Source organism: Hyaloscypha bicolor (assembly GCF_002865645.1).
Source record: "Hyaloscypha bicolor E unplaced genomic scaffold K444scaffold_87, whole genome shotgun sequence".
NCBI lineage: Eukaryota > Fungi > Ascomycota > Leotiomycetes > Helotiales > Hyaloscyphaceae > Hyaloscypha > Hyaloscypha bicolor.
The window spans coordinates 914,359-927,739 of NW_020194589.1; the positions used below are offsets into that span (position 1 = coordinate 914,359).

The window sequence follows — 13,381 nt, forward strand, 5'->3', positions numbered from 1 at the left end:
ACAGCTGCATATCAGGGGCGTTTGTTCAAGGCCATATCGCTTTTCGATACCTTTGCTGCAAATATTCCCTTTGTCCTTTTTATTGGGGTCCGAAACGAAACGAGACCCTTGAATCAAGGAATCGAATCAATCAGTGGCCTATAACGATTAAAGCCCCTGGATTGACGGCTTTCGTTTACAATCATGGCTTGCACATGGCATTGTTTTTTGTTTTGGTGCTGGATTGGTCTGGTCGTTTACCGCGGACGAATTGAATCGAGGAGAGAATGGAATGGAATGAGGATGGATATGAATCTCAACTACACACGCAAGTGAGGGGATGGAGAAATTGGCTTACATTTGGCTGAGATGGTAGCTTCAAGGCTTGCAAGAAGCTGGAAAAAGTGATAAGCGGAGCTGAGGGGACGAGCGGGCATGAGGACGGGCAGGCAGGCCTTGTATGTATGGTTATTGAATGCGGGTTGGTCGCACATGCACAGCACCAGTGTTGAATAAATCTGGCACTTGAACAAAACTGGCAACCATTAAGAAATCCTCCAACTTGACATGGCAAAGTTTCCAAACCTGATGAACGTACTCCAAGCAAGTGCTTATTAGTCAAACATCACCAATACGATTTCCGGCTGCGTGGGAAATACGACGTCGCCTCGGCCCGTTTCTTCGCTCGGTTGTCATCGCGCTTCAGCGCACTAGCTCCAGCGAGCTCCTCCCTTCCTGCCCCCTCATTAAGTCTTCTCATCACCCCACTCTTTCTTTCTTGATCTTTTTCCATCCAACAACGACCGGTATCTTCTTTCCAGCTAACAACGGCCGGCATCTTCTTTCCATCCAACAAGGACCGGCATCTTCTTTCCATCCAACAACGGCTGGCATCTTCTTTCCATCCAACAACGACCGGCATCTTCTTTCCAGCCAAGTCGGCTCGTTCCATCTGCTCTCCCTTCCGGCGCCATCGACCACACACCTCACATCACCGCAGTTCAAAGGTCTGCGCCTGAATAAATTTCTCGTTCTGCAACTTGATTGCCTCGCCATTCATCATCCCATGTACATAGCATTCGCCGACGAGGCGGAAATAGAAAAGGTTTTGCATCACCTCATCAGTCACCTTGTCTTTCTGCATTTTCTTGCCTGCTTCAAATTCCTTCTTGCCCTCTTCGAGCTCGGCTTGCCGCTCCTCCTTGGTCAGGGGTCTGTCACGAACCCTGGATTTCTTGGTGCCATCTTGCGTCTTCATCTCTTCCTGTTCGGCACCGGATTTACCATTCAGCGAGACGTCGTCGGGTCCATGGCTTTCATCGAGGGAAGCAGCTTCATCCGCAATCATTGTCTCTGCGTCTGAGACCACGTTCTTGTCGACATGGGGAGGTGGGACTTCCTCCGTGGATTTTGCGGCCTCTGTCGGCAGCGATACTTTCTTCGGTGCTTCTGCCTTACTAGATCCTGCTCCGTCTGCGTCCACAGCCGGGCTCCCCTCCGGTATCACTTTCAGCGAAGATTTGCGCCTTTCAAGCGGTGCTGCCAGCTTTTTAGACTCCGCCAACTCTTCCTGGTTCAACGGCCACGTTCCTTTCCCACGACGTTGGCGGTATGCACCCATGCTTGACGACCCAGCCTCCCCTTCTCGAGTGCTATCCCGTCTCTTCCTATATCTATATCCGCAGATGGCTACGGCTGCTTCAAGGTTGCTGTAAAATTGTTTGTACCATTGATCATATCGGTCGATCAGCTCTGCTTTAAGTTCTGCTGGTTGTTTCTTAATCTTCTGGAGGACCACAGGCACACTGCATCCGTAGAGAATGCAGACTTGGAAACCTGCACTAACATCATCTCGAACTATCCCTAGACGTCCGTCTTTCGTCCTCATAAGCTGCCTATTCCAAATCACCTCTTGAACCCTTCGCAGGAATTGGGCAACAATTGTGCAGCGGCCTTCCTCGATCAGCTTCCTGCAATCGACGTATCCACCGGTCTTCGACATCGTCTTGGCCTTGTATCTCATGGACTCCTTGCAAGCTCGGGGGAAGTACGTAGGAGGATTATGGCCATTCTGAGCTCGGTCTGCAACAAGTGTGCGCCAGAACTCATCCGGCGGGTTTTTGTCGGTATCATCCCAACCTCCAGCTGGCAACCAACGGTACGGTATATTGCCATTGGCAGCAAGATGCTCCACAGTTGCCACCTCGTCAAGGACGAACCCACGAACAAACATACTGTACTCTGGATATGTTGAATTGGGCTTCTTCAGGGTTGACCATTTCCTAAATTCGAGCTTGTCAAGATCTAGTTCCTTTTCTCCTGCAGCGGTGTAAGTCCTCCGTCCAGATTCATCAGGGAGCCCGACCAAAGCGTCTGCATTTTGACGTTCCATTCGAAGTCCCACGGTCGGGTGCTCCTCCATTTCAAAAGCAGCCCCGCTCAGTCCTGGAATCCATGAGGGTAAAGGAATTTCCCGATCCTTCTCTTCCACCTCTTCTCCCTTTCTCGCTTCGAGTTTCTTGTGCTCCTCCTTCTTCAGATGGCTCTTCCCCTTCTCCTTCTCGTGTTTCTTGTCCCTGGCAGGTTTTAGGAAATCGGGGTCGTCGTGACTCTTCATTACAGTTGGCGCCCAAGCACGACACAAGATGTCCAATGCCCTCTTCTTGTCTGCTTTACGAATAGAAAATTCAATGAATTCTTGATAGACATCAATGACAGGGAGGCGGTAATCAACGTTGTACGCTTTATTGGCGAATCCCTCCTTTGGTGCAAACTTCAAGGCAAACTTTTCTTCCTTTGTTAGTTCCTTGGTATCCGAATCCTTGAAGAGGTTCTTGGGAGTAGTCTCCTTCGAGATCGCGAGGAGAGCGTAGATCGTGTCACGAGGCTGTGTAGCCTCGAAAACCGAGAGTCGAGAGACCAGGAATTCTAGTGAGGAGAGAGGCATGCGTTCACCAGACATCGAGTTGCGGAATAGATTGCTCGTAGCGTCAACAAGCAGCGCCGCGCCTAAAGATGAAACATCTCCAAAGAAGTTTGGGATGTTCCCAAATGACCGATCCAGCTTCATGACGTCGGACAGCCGATGCGTCGCAGTTTCGACCTCGACAAAGAGGGAAACAGCGTCGGCAAAGTCTTGCCATGAGTTCGAATCTTTCCCGCAATAGATGGTGCCGCCACGAGGCGATAGCGCTATTTCCTGCACAACCCATCGTCTGGAAAACCAGGGCCTTTTCATGAGTCTGATGAGCGCAGCCCAGTGCTTTGCGAGTTTGGGATTCTCGATCAACTCATCGAACGTCCAAAGTTCCAGTACTCTGTCTCTAATAAAGTCCATAGCCGTCTTGCTGTCTTCGCCCTCCTCGCCAAGCCAGATGCAAACCTTCTCCGCGCCGCCATAAATCCTGTCCATCCGTGGCACTTGCTGGTTGCGCTCCTTCGTATCGTTCTGGTTGATACATATTGCGTCGATCCATAACTGGCGGACCTCATCGTTTGTGCGCAAGGCCCATAGAGCCCGCTTCAAGTTTTTGGAGATGCGAAACGCGAAGACGTTGTCCCCATCATTGACGCGCAGCACCTCGTCCTGCGGCTCACGTCCCCAACACCACGAGACTGCCTCGTACGATGTCTTCTTCTTCGATGCTTCCTTCCCCTTCGTGTCTTCGTCTGGGATCATGGCTTCCCTCTCAACCCCACTCGGCCGACGAGAAACTGGCGTCTCTTCCTCGACATCTTTTGTCTCGTACTTCTCCAGTACTCGTCTCAGCTTCAATAGTTCAATCGGGTCGCCGAACTCAACAGTCGCCTCGCCGCTCTCCTTCTCCTCCCCTCTCGGCTTGTCAGGGGCAGCCTCAGGGGCGTCTCCCTCCCCCGGAAGGTCGATCTCGACGATCTCGCAATCGATATCCAATTGCGTATCGTTTGCCGGTCTGAGCCTGAGAAGACGCAAGGCGTCGGCGTTCTTGAGTGCTGTGTACTCGTACGGCGGCAACTTCTTGCGTTTCTTCGCCTCCTTCACCTCCTTCGCTTCGCTCGCGTCCGGCGTCTCTTTTAACTCGGCGGGGAAGGGCATCCTGGAGGCGATCTTCGGCCAGCAGGCGGTGTCAGTGGACAATGCAACGGACCGATGCATAGCTAAACTCGCGACGACAGGATAAACAGCTCTGTTATAATTAGATCCCGCCTTCCCAGGAAGAATATCTGCTGGGGGGGTGGGGCTGAACAAATTCAATGTTGTGGGAACCGGGACATCCCGTCTGCAGCACCACGCCCCACCGCGGGAACTGCGCCGGGATCTGGGGGATCGATTTTTCGGGGAAGGGGGGGGGGGAGAGTCTTCATTGGCTTGTGTAACAGGGCCGTCAATGTGGGGGGTGGGAACATGGCGAACGGGAATCGGCCGGGTGTCTCATCTATCCAGCCAAAAATATCACTCTCGCTGCAGGCGGGAAAGTGCAAGTCATGGGAGCGCCACACAACCTCTTTCTGTTCCTGTCCCTATTCAGTGAGAACAACGTGCCATCAATCAACCCTTCTCATTCGAGAATCGGGGTTATCTTTGAAGCGCCCCCATCTTGCGAGTGTGGTTGGTTTGGCCTGGGGAGCAGCGCCAGCACTGACACCGACACCCTCCATCGGTCCGGGAACTGCTTCCCGTGCCGTGCCGTGCCCCATCGCGCGCGAACCGAGGTGTGCGGGTGGAAGCTTGATTTCTCTGACCGGTCGGTCTGGGCATGCAGGGGTGCCCCTTTGAAATTTTGAGTGGGCGGGCGATCGGGATCTGTGTGGGGAAGATGGGTTGGGGTGGCACCTGGTGGCGTCGTTCGGCGCTTAGAGAAGGTTTTTGCAAAATTTGGAGGTGGTGTAGGTGGTGTCGCTTCTTCAGGTGAGGATGAGGCTGAGACTGAGGCTGAGACTTGGCTCAGGTGTGGTGGCACAGGGACGAGGCTCTGATGGGATTGTGTGAGGGTGAAGATTTGATGAGCTGTGAGGACTCTGGCTCATATCCTAGGTCTATTCATTATACCAATCGACTTTGGTTGGGAAGGCAGTAAACCAAAGAGTGAAGGTAAGTCGCGCAAAGTCTCAACATCTCGATCAGATTTGCATCCGCGGTTCTGCGTTTGGCAGGCTGTAAGATAAGTCGGTCGGTCAGTCAGTCATATGTTTGAACCGACTGACTGATGTGATTAGTAATCAAAGTCTTCAACTGACTGACTAACTGATTTCGACTGATCAGCTGCTGATTAGTTGGGCTATATGCTAACTGATTGACTTACTTGGTTTTATTTCCTCGACTGATGGACCGATTACTGATGAAACAAAAATTTCATAAGCGCTCCCCTTGCATATACCCATGAGTTGGAGCCACCTTGGCGAAGTATTCCAAAAGCCAACCACTTCTCGCAAGGCAAATTGCTTGAAAGCGGTGATGCAGCCAGAAATACCGGTATGAATTCTTCTAAAGACACTTTCTCTAGCTACTTATTGAAAAAAAATTGTTCGTTGTTCATGGAGAGTGTGGTACGGTACTCTGAGGTAAGAAGTAATCGGTGAGTACTACTTAAGCGCGAGAAGGACTTCCATCACTCTTAATGTCTTCGGTCCACACCTCTAGCGACTTGTGGCCGGAATGTTCACCCACCATCCTTGCCATAACTTTCAATTTCCGGCGCATGACTGTCAACCCTTCGCTAGGTAAATCTCCGATATCAAAGATTTCCTTAATATCCCCCCACAAAAGATTAGAACCAGCTTGAGAGATCAGTCCTATCTCAGCCCTGTAGACATGAGGATCAAGGACGTAAACACCGTTATAAAAAAACAAGATGCATACGCCACGATCCCAATTAGCGTTACTAAATTTGAGCGAAACCATGCCCCATATTTTAAAACCACTCTCCAGGTGCCAATACCGTTTGCAAGAGTTCCATTTGTCAGCTGGGGCGACAGACTGAATGGTAAAGTCAGTTCCTTCCCTGATTTTCAGAGGTAAAGTCGGATGCCGGGCAGATTTTGGTGCTTGTGTGAGGAGATAAATCGCCCGAGGTCTCGTCGATTCTGTGCAAAACGCATCGACATAGTCAATGTGTATCAAGGATTTCCTGGATCTGATGAAACCGTCAGGGCTTATCTTATCCAAGACGACACCCCAATCATCCTCCTCAAACCCCGACCTGGTATTACTTATAACCAAAACATATTTGCGACCATCACCACAGCATTTACAGCGAATAAAAGGACATCCTTGCAAGCATATCTCGAGCAAACTGCAATAGATCTTAATGCCGCGATTTGTGACTGAGTGCTCGACTGACTGCATGATATTATAAGAAGGTGGGGTCAAAAATTCGCTTGGGGATGTTGCCAGGACGCTGTAGAAATCGTCTCGATTGTCATCTCCATGGTCACAGTTGAATTTACAGCCATCCTTGAGTACCGGTTGGGAAATGACCGATAAACAACTCTCTTCGGAAGTCCATCCAAATATGCTGAGATCACTATTGTTCTTGATGATCTCTTCCTGAAGCCGGGTGAAGGCCTTATTCCCTTCTCCGTATAATAATGGCATGTTGACATCGAAGATTCCAAGCAGACAGTAGGCCACATCTTCCACTCTTGTCGTTTTTCTTTTTGAGGCCCATGCCATTCGCTCCGCAATGGATATATCGGCCAGCATTTTATGACCCCACAAGACGGCGCGGCCGATATGCGTTATCGACCAAAGAGGCTCCGCCAAATCATCCTTCGTACCTCGAAAACCCCAGGTCTCGTCGTAGAAACGTACTGTCTTGGGCGCAATCAGCTCCTGGAGAGTCCAGCCCCGCGTGAACCATTTACAGCCTTGCAACTCATTGCGGCTCGCCAATGAATAGTCCTGACGGCTATCGTCGACCCCCAGATATTTCATGACAGCGTCCTGTCTCGGTGAAAGATCAGACAGATATGCGTAGCAGACAACAGCGTTCTTATACCATTGAAACATGGAATTGATAGCTTCAGTCAGCTCTGCGCTGCTGCTTTTATCGATACAACAGGTATCCACCCAGGCATATTTGATATGATCTCTAGCCGCAAGGCTGCACGTCCACTCGATCTTGGCAAACCCCTCTTTCTCGATTGTGTCGGCGTTCGGGCAGATAAACTCCTGGAGAGAGACTTCCTCTTCACTCCAGGTATGGGATAGGATTGCGTATTGGGGTGCTGGTCGCACAGTGAAGTCCTCGAGCTGCATGGTCTCGACGTTGATCAACCACATCTTGGTCGATAGATCTCCGACTTCGAAGGAGAAATATGATGCGACGTATGGCTTGCTACTTGAACGGGTTTTCAGGTTGCTGGGAAAGATGATGTGCAAAGCTCTCGAAGTCCCGATGGTATTGAGAGAAGGCTTGGTGATCGGCGTTGGAGGTTGGTTTAAGCAGCATGGTAGCCTGGTGGCTGACAGGGGCCTCATGGTGATCTGTGCGCAGGAAATCTCCCCCCTTAAAGTCTAAAAAAAGGCACAATCTTTGAAAGCGAAATTGTGCCAACTACAATGCTGGCTTGAGTTTAGATTTTGATTTGGCGATATAGGGAAGTTTGGAGAGCGGTGGCGTTGTTGGGCTCTTAGATAGCCTCGGGAGATCTGGAGACTCGAAAGGGAACGATAATTTTATTGACCTTCTCGTTTTGGGCCGAGCATTTCTGCAACATATTGAGATGAAAGTGATGGACATCCCAAGTATCGAAGAAATCGTTGGCTTACAGATCTGGAAACAGATCGAGGAAGTTGTGCTTTTGGACACACTGAAGAAGTCAAGATAGTTGACCATCTTCCACATAAAGAAATCTAACCGTCCAGGTCCAACTCCAAGTCTGAACAGAATACAATAGCTGAGCTAACACTCGCAATATCCGGGTATTGATACTAAACTATCAAATGAAGTTCCTCCTCTAAGATGAGTGAGAACGGCTACCTCATCCCTTGCATCTCTCAAGTTCTCAACCTCCGCCCGCAACTCCTCCCCACTCTCACCACACACACTATCTAACCACAAAAACCTGTCCGTAATCCTTGTCACCACATACCAATCTGCCTACAACACCTCCTTAACTATCTTCAACTGTTCCACAAACCAGGCTCTCTCCGGTTTATCCAAGCTCGCAATGCCGCCTAGGACGAGCCCCCAAAGCAGAAATTTGTCTAAGTGGTACTGTAATTTTTGGGATGCGCAATTAGAGGTATTCCTCTGAAGTACCAGAAGGCTGGATATTCCGATCACGGCTTTCAGGCGCGAGACGTAAATCTGCAGCATATCGTACGTATTGGGTAGCGGTGCAACAACCGCAACAACCGCAACGCCGAAGATCATCGCTGCGAGGATTTAGGTATGGTGTTGGTTCATGGCCCAGACTTTCACGGAGGCGATGTAGTTTTCGTGACTGCGGAAGACGGTGAGGATGGGCTGGGAGAAGGAGTCCATGGCGGACATGATGTCGCCGCTGTGGTAGTAGGTGTTGGCTTGTCCCTCGGGTCAGGGAATAGAAGTGAAAGGGAGAGGAAACCGAACCCGACGACCGTCTTGGCTAGGCCAGGTATTTGGAATGTCTCAAGGCCTCCTCTGAGATTTGGCAGATCTAGGACAGCTTTTCTGCGCTCAAAAATAGACTTGATATGTCCGTAGATGTTCAGCCACTGTGCTTTTCTTAGCGGAAAGTTGAAGGGCCTCCTCTTCTCCTCGGTGACTTTCAAGGTCTCGTGGAAGACGAGTACCAAGATCGCGAGGATAATATCGTCACTGGAAATCTCGCCCCCGTTTGCAATGACCTCGTTGAGCTTTCTGATTACGAGTAGCTTGTGTGGGAGCGCCTCCACGGAATTGGGATAGATCTGATTATATCGAAGAAAGTCCATGTGGATCGAGCCTGTGAAAGTTAAAGTATGAAATAAGAGGGGATTATCCAGACTCGCTGTGAACCGCGCCTTGGACACTATGTTCGCGCCAGAGCTAGCGCGAACCGGAAGTTCATCATCGGGACATAGCCGTGGCACGAAGCAAGTGGCAACGGGGAGCGTGAGGTTTTGTCTGACCGAGACAGGGGCAGCTTCAAGGAGTCGACATATCGAAATCCATCAACTCGTGTAAGGAGTCACTTAGATTCTCAATTGGATAGGTTGAGAAGGGATCACTTCGACCAGAACCCAAGATCTCGAGCAAGCCCAGCTTAGGTTGCTTCTTCAATCCCTGATTTGTAGAACGACAATTCATGATATCCTGTCTACGCGATGATTGAGATGTGGACAACGGAATTGCCTTTTGCATGCTTTTCAATAGAGTCTATTGTCCTCGCCACAATCTAGCTCGGCGGTTTCTGAAGATTCAGGAATTGTTGGTGGGGTGAACTGTAGAAGGAAAAACTCAAAATCTGGATCACGAACCACGTCTGGGAAGACCTCTCGTACAACCGCCTGAGGCAGGAGAGGTTGCCATTGCCGGCTCAACCCCATTTCCTCAATCCCCCACGCAGTCTTGTGCTTCTGATTGAACTCCTTGGCCGCAAATTTCCGGACATGGGATCGAATATCTGGTCTATAACCTATTTTGTACTGTCTATGTTGATTGGTCTGTTTCGACAAATAAGAAATTTCTTATTGGAGTTGGGTATGCCTGCAGTTTGCGACGAGTGGGAGTGCATAGAAATGCTAGGATGTGGAAAGCAAGAGTCCATCTTTCTCGGGCTGCACTTGGAGCACTGAGGAAGTCAGTAATCTCGTTGCTATCCCTCTGCGGTCACTGCCCTTTTCGGGACGTCAGATATGATAACCTACAAGTTAGATAGGTAAGACAAGACTCCTCAACCTATAAAAGACAACAGGATTGCCGTAAATAGACGGTCAAAGTATCATCCTAGTACTGTGGATATCAACGACTCGAGTTGCTATCCTTTTGCGGTCACTACCCTATTGTGATATCAGACCTGAAATCTTAAAGATTCGGTAGATAGGAAGGACTTCTCGACCGAGAAAAGACGAACAAGATCCACGTCAACGCACTGTTAAAAGCACGAACTGAGGAACTGATGAAGCCCATAGTTGTGGGTAATATGTGCGGCAGGGTGGATGATTAATTGTTGTGCCTGCTACAGTAATTGCTACTTGTCAATCGATTCAGATGCAGTGGTATCCATTTCATTTTCTATTTGTCGAGCCGGGCCACAGGACCAGTACTTAAACAATACCCGCATCTGGTATTACGCCGACTAAGTTACTATTGCTTCTGGTTATCTATGACTTGAATAGCAATTCTAGGAGTGGAGCCCATGCATCCCTCCTTTGCCACTTCTGTGGTGTGAAGATGGTCTTCCAATTTGCTTTGAACCTGACGGTAACGCTGGAAGAAGTGTGAAGATACCTGTGTCCATGCCTCCACTCTGTAGTGCCGGTTTCCCCATTGCACCAAAGGTTATTGGCAATTCTGGCAGGTTAGACATTTGCCACCCAACAGTCCTGAAGCTGCTTCAGCCAAGTTTCCACAGTTACATAGGAGCCACCTTCAAGAGCAACTTGGCGTTTAGGAACGTTCCGCAACCCATTCCGAGGGAAATCTATCAGAGTATGTTCGTACTTGGAGTCCCTAAACAGGATCCTATGTCTCTCAGCACAATTCTCACATAATATGCTTCCATCACAGTCTTTGCAAAGATGAAATCTAGGCCCTTCATATTTCCCACAGTAACAGCAACCTGGCCAGCAAACCCAATGCCAGTGGTCGCGATGGTTAGGGGAAAGAATACGTTCCAATGCGGTGAGCCCGTTTGGGATATCCCTCCCTAAAACCAGACACCTTCCCAAAGCAATCCAAAGAAGCAATGGCATGTATCCTCCGGAGCAAGACTTCCATCGAGGGTCCGGAGGTAACAAGAGTTGCGAAACGAGTGAGTTAACCGAATTGTGGAGACAAGAACGAAGAATAGCCAAAGGTATATGTTCCTCGGCGTGAAGGTCGGAAAGCATGTTTGCAGCAAGCTCAAAATGACCGTCTTTCGCACGAGATAAGGGCGTTCGGCCAAAATAATCAGGCTCCGAAATGTTTGCGCCTGCTTTGATCAAGAGCTCCATTGTTTCCAAGCGTTGTAACTTTACGGCAGCCATCAGTGCAGATGGGCATGATGGGCAACGGGCGTTCAAATTTGCGCCGTATTTGAGAAGCTCTTCTAGTATGGCGGGCTGTTGGTGTGTGGAAGCCACATGTACAACTTTTGAGCAGCCGTTATTAACAAAAACATCTTCATTCAGCAACGACCCAAGATCTAGAAACCTGGAAACCAACTCCAGATTGCCAACCCTGACAGAGGCGTAAAGAGGAGTACCGGATTTCCTGTCGTGGACATTTGGATCCGCCCCGTAGTCGAGCAGTAGAGAACAGATGTCCGGTCGACGTTTGCGAACTGCCATTGGGAGAGGGATTCCTTTGAAACATAGGTCGTAAGCATCCTCTTTCCACCCCGCCGCATTTGGCGTGAAGCCTTTCTTCAACAAGTACTCCGCCAAAAGGAGACACTCATTTTCGACTGTGGCGCTCACTAAACCCTTGAGTGATTCGTGGTTAATGGTCTTAAATAAGTCATCCAGGAAGGGGATGAGAGCTCTGGCTCGTACTTCATCGGACACCTTTGATACAATACCACCAGCCAATTTAGCCAACTCCTCAGATTGCCTATTAAGCTTGCTAAACAGAAGCTCGAAGATCGAAAAGTTGGAGACAGAAACGGCCTCCACGAGTGCGCAGTGACTATACACTGTCGGATCTCCCCCGTTTTCCAGCAGCAGTTTTACCATGGGGAGATCTTCCTGGATAACAGCGAGGCAGATCGGGTGAGTTGATTGTCTACAACTTTTGGTTCCAGCGCTGATCGGTGCACCAGCGTCAAGGAGTGTCTGAACGATCGAAGTATCCCCCGTTATAATGGCGTTTTTGAGAGGAGTGTCGCAGTATCTGCGGGCGTAAGGCTCTTGGAGCCTCCGATGAGGTGAACTCCAGTACGTATCTCGGCATGGACTGACGCTGTTCAGCTCTGAACCATTTGATATCAAAGCTTTCACAACATGGTTGTGTTTCTGCGCAAGTGCTGCACTGAGTGCTCCTCCGTAAAAACCACCCTTGATGTTGACGTCTGCTCCATGACCAAGAAATAAATTAAGGATTCTCGTGTTTCCACTGAAAGCAGCAGCCTGCAATGGAGTGCCAAGGAGGCCACCGAAGGCGTTAATATTAGCACCTAGGTCGAGCAGGTGCATAATGACTTCCTCGCGGTTTGCAAGAGCAGCTGCTTGGAGGGGACTTCCCAATTCGCAGTATGAGAAATCAATACGCGCTCCAGCTTGAATTAAGCCTGTCACAACTTTCATATTTCCTTGAAATGCTGCCAGCTGAAGTGGAGGATTGCCGTCACAGTGCCTGCCACCATCGGGAAACGGTAGCATCTTAAACCGACGCAACTCGTCGACATCTGCGCCATTTCGAATAAGCAGTTCCACTTTATCCCAAGAGTCCGATGGATCGAGAGCTAGCGTTCCTAGAAGGGTATCTTGATAGGAGTTTGGGCGAGGCAAGTCAACAATCCCCCCCTTTTCCAGCACTTTGTTGAAAAGCGGCCAGAGCTGAGGATCGCTTGCTCTAGCGATAAAAGAGAGAAGTGTTTCCCCGCCATTGAAGACGTCAAGGCGTGCTCCTAAATCCACCATTAAGCCCACAACATCCCAATGCTTTTGGGATGCCGCCGCAAGAATGGGAAATTCTTTCCCTCCCCAGGATGAATCGGATTCGACGTTCATGTCATGCCCCTTCTCGACAAGTTTCTTCACCAGGCCTGCGAGCCCGAGACATGCAGCATAACAAAGTGGCGGACCTTTTTGAATCACAACCAAAACCCTTTCCTGCTCGTCTTTCCACCAGTGCGCCTGCGCGAGGTTCGGGTGCCATTCATAGCCATCAACAGGAAAATAGTCACACTCAGATAATTGTTGTAGCCAAGACTCAAAGGGTCCAGCCATGTCCGAATCGACGAAGAAGCGCCATAGGAGATCTTCGAGTTCTCCCTGAGAGGCAGAATCTACTTCCTTGTAGTGACTATCCCAGTGACTCGCAGCATAGTCTACGGAGAACGCGGCATAAAGTGACGGGATTACAGGTGCATGCATAATTATAGGGCCACTAATAGGGCCTGCAGTGTCTCAGCGAGCCCTGTAAGCCCCGTAATTACCTTCCAATAGAGGCGTAAGGCCCCTGAAAGCTCCCTGAAACATAATGTAGCCCGATTGGGAGGTTACATTAAGCCACAGGCTTTGATAGGGCCCTTAGCCCCTGTATTTTAGGCGTGCGTCCGCAATCGGTAGCGGGGTAAAGTGAGCTTTACC

The 13,381-nt window shown here is 49.8% G+C and overlaps 4 protein-coding genes across 4 annotated transcripts; all 4 read right to left on the reverse strand.

The window, feature by feature from the left end:
• Positions 1 to 970: 970 nt before the first annotated feature.
• On the reverse strand, positions 971 to 3,658 carry K444DRAFT_531441 (HET-domain-containing protein; the record flags this gene model as incomplete). The annotated part of the gene is made up of 2 exons (XM_024874983.1): positions 971 to 1,153; positions 1,775 to 3,658. 2 exons carry the CDS (start codon positions 3,656 to 3,658, stop codon positions 971 to 973), a joined length of 2,067 nt encoding a protein of 688 aa, XP_024735581.1.
• A 1,754-nt stretch (positions 3,659 to 5,412) lies between these two features.
• K444DRAFT_613555 (HET-domain-containing protein) lies at positions 5,413 to 7,350 on the reverse strand. The gene has a single exon (XM_024880373.1). It carries the CDS (start codon positions 7,238 to 7,240, stop codon positions 5,546 to 5,548), a length of 1,695 nt encoding a protein of 564 aa, XP_024735582.1. The 5' UTR covers positions 7,241 to 7,350; the 3' UTR covers positions 5,413 to 5,545.
• A 710-nt stretch (positions 7,351 to 8,060) lies between these two features.
• Positions 8,061 to 8,878, reverse strand: K444DRAFT_630383 (uncharacterized protein; the record flags this gene model as incomplete). The annotated part of the gene is made up of 2 exons (XM_024883206.1): positions 8,061 to 8,338; positions 8,455 to 8,878. 2 exons carry the CDS (start codon positions 8,876 to 8,878, stop codon positions 8,061 to 8,063), a joined length of 702 nt encoding a protein of 233 aa, XP_024735583.1.
• Positions 8,879 to 10,447: 1,569 nt separating this feature from the next.
• Positions 10,448 to 13,018, reverse strand: K444DRAFT_630384 (ankyrin; the record flags this gene model as incomplete). The annotated part of the gene is made up of 1 exon (XM_024883207.1): positions 10,448 to 13,018. The coding sequence occupies one exon, from the start codon at positions 13,016 to 13,018 to the stop codon at positions 10,448 to 10,450; it is 2,571 nt and encodes an 856-aa protein (XP_024735584.1).
• Positions 13,019 to 13,381: the final 363 nt, after the last annotated feature.

Coding starts and splice junctions, on each gene's coding strand:
- K444DRAFT_613555 (XM_024880373.1), bottom strand. CDS start 7,240: ATGTGGTTGATCAACGTCGAGACCATGCAGCTCGAGGACTTCACTGTG.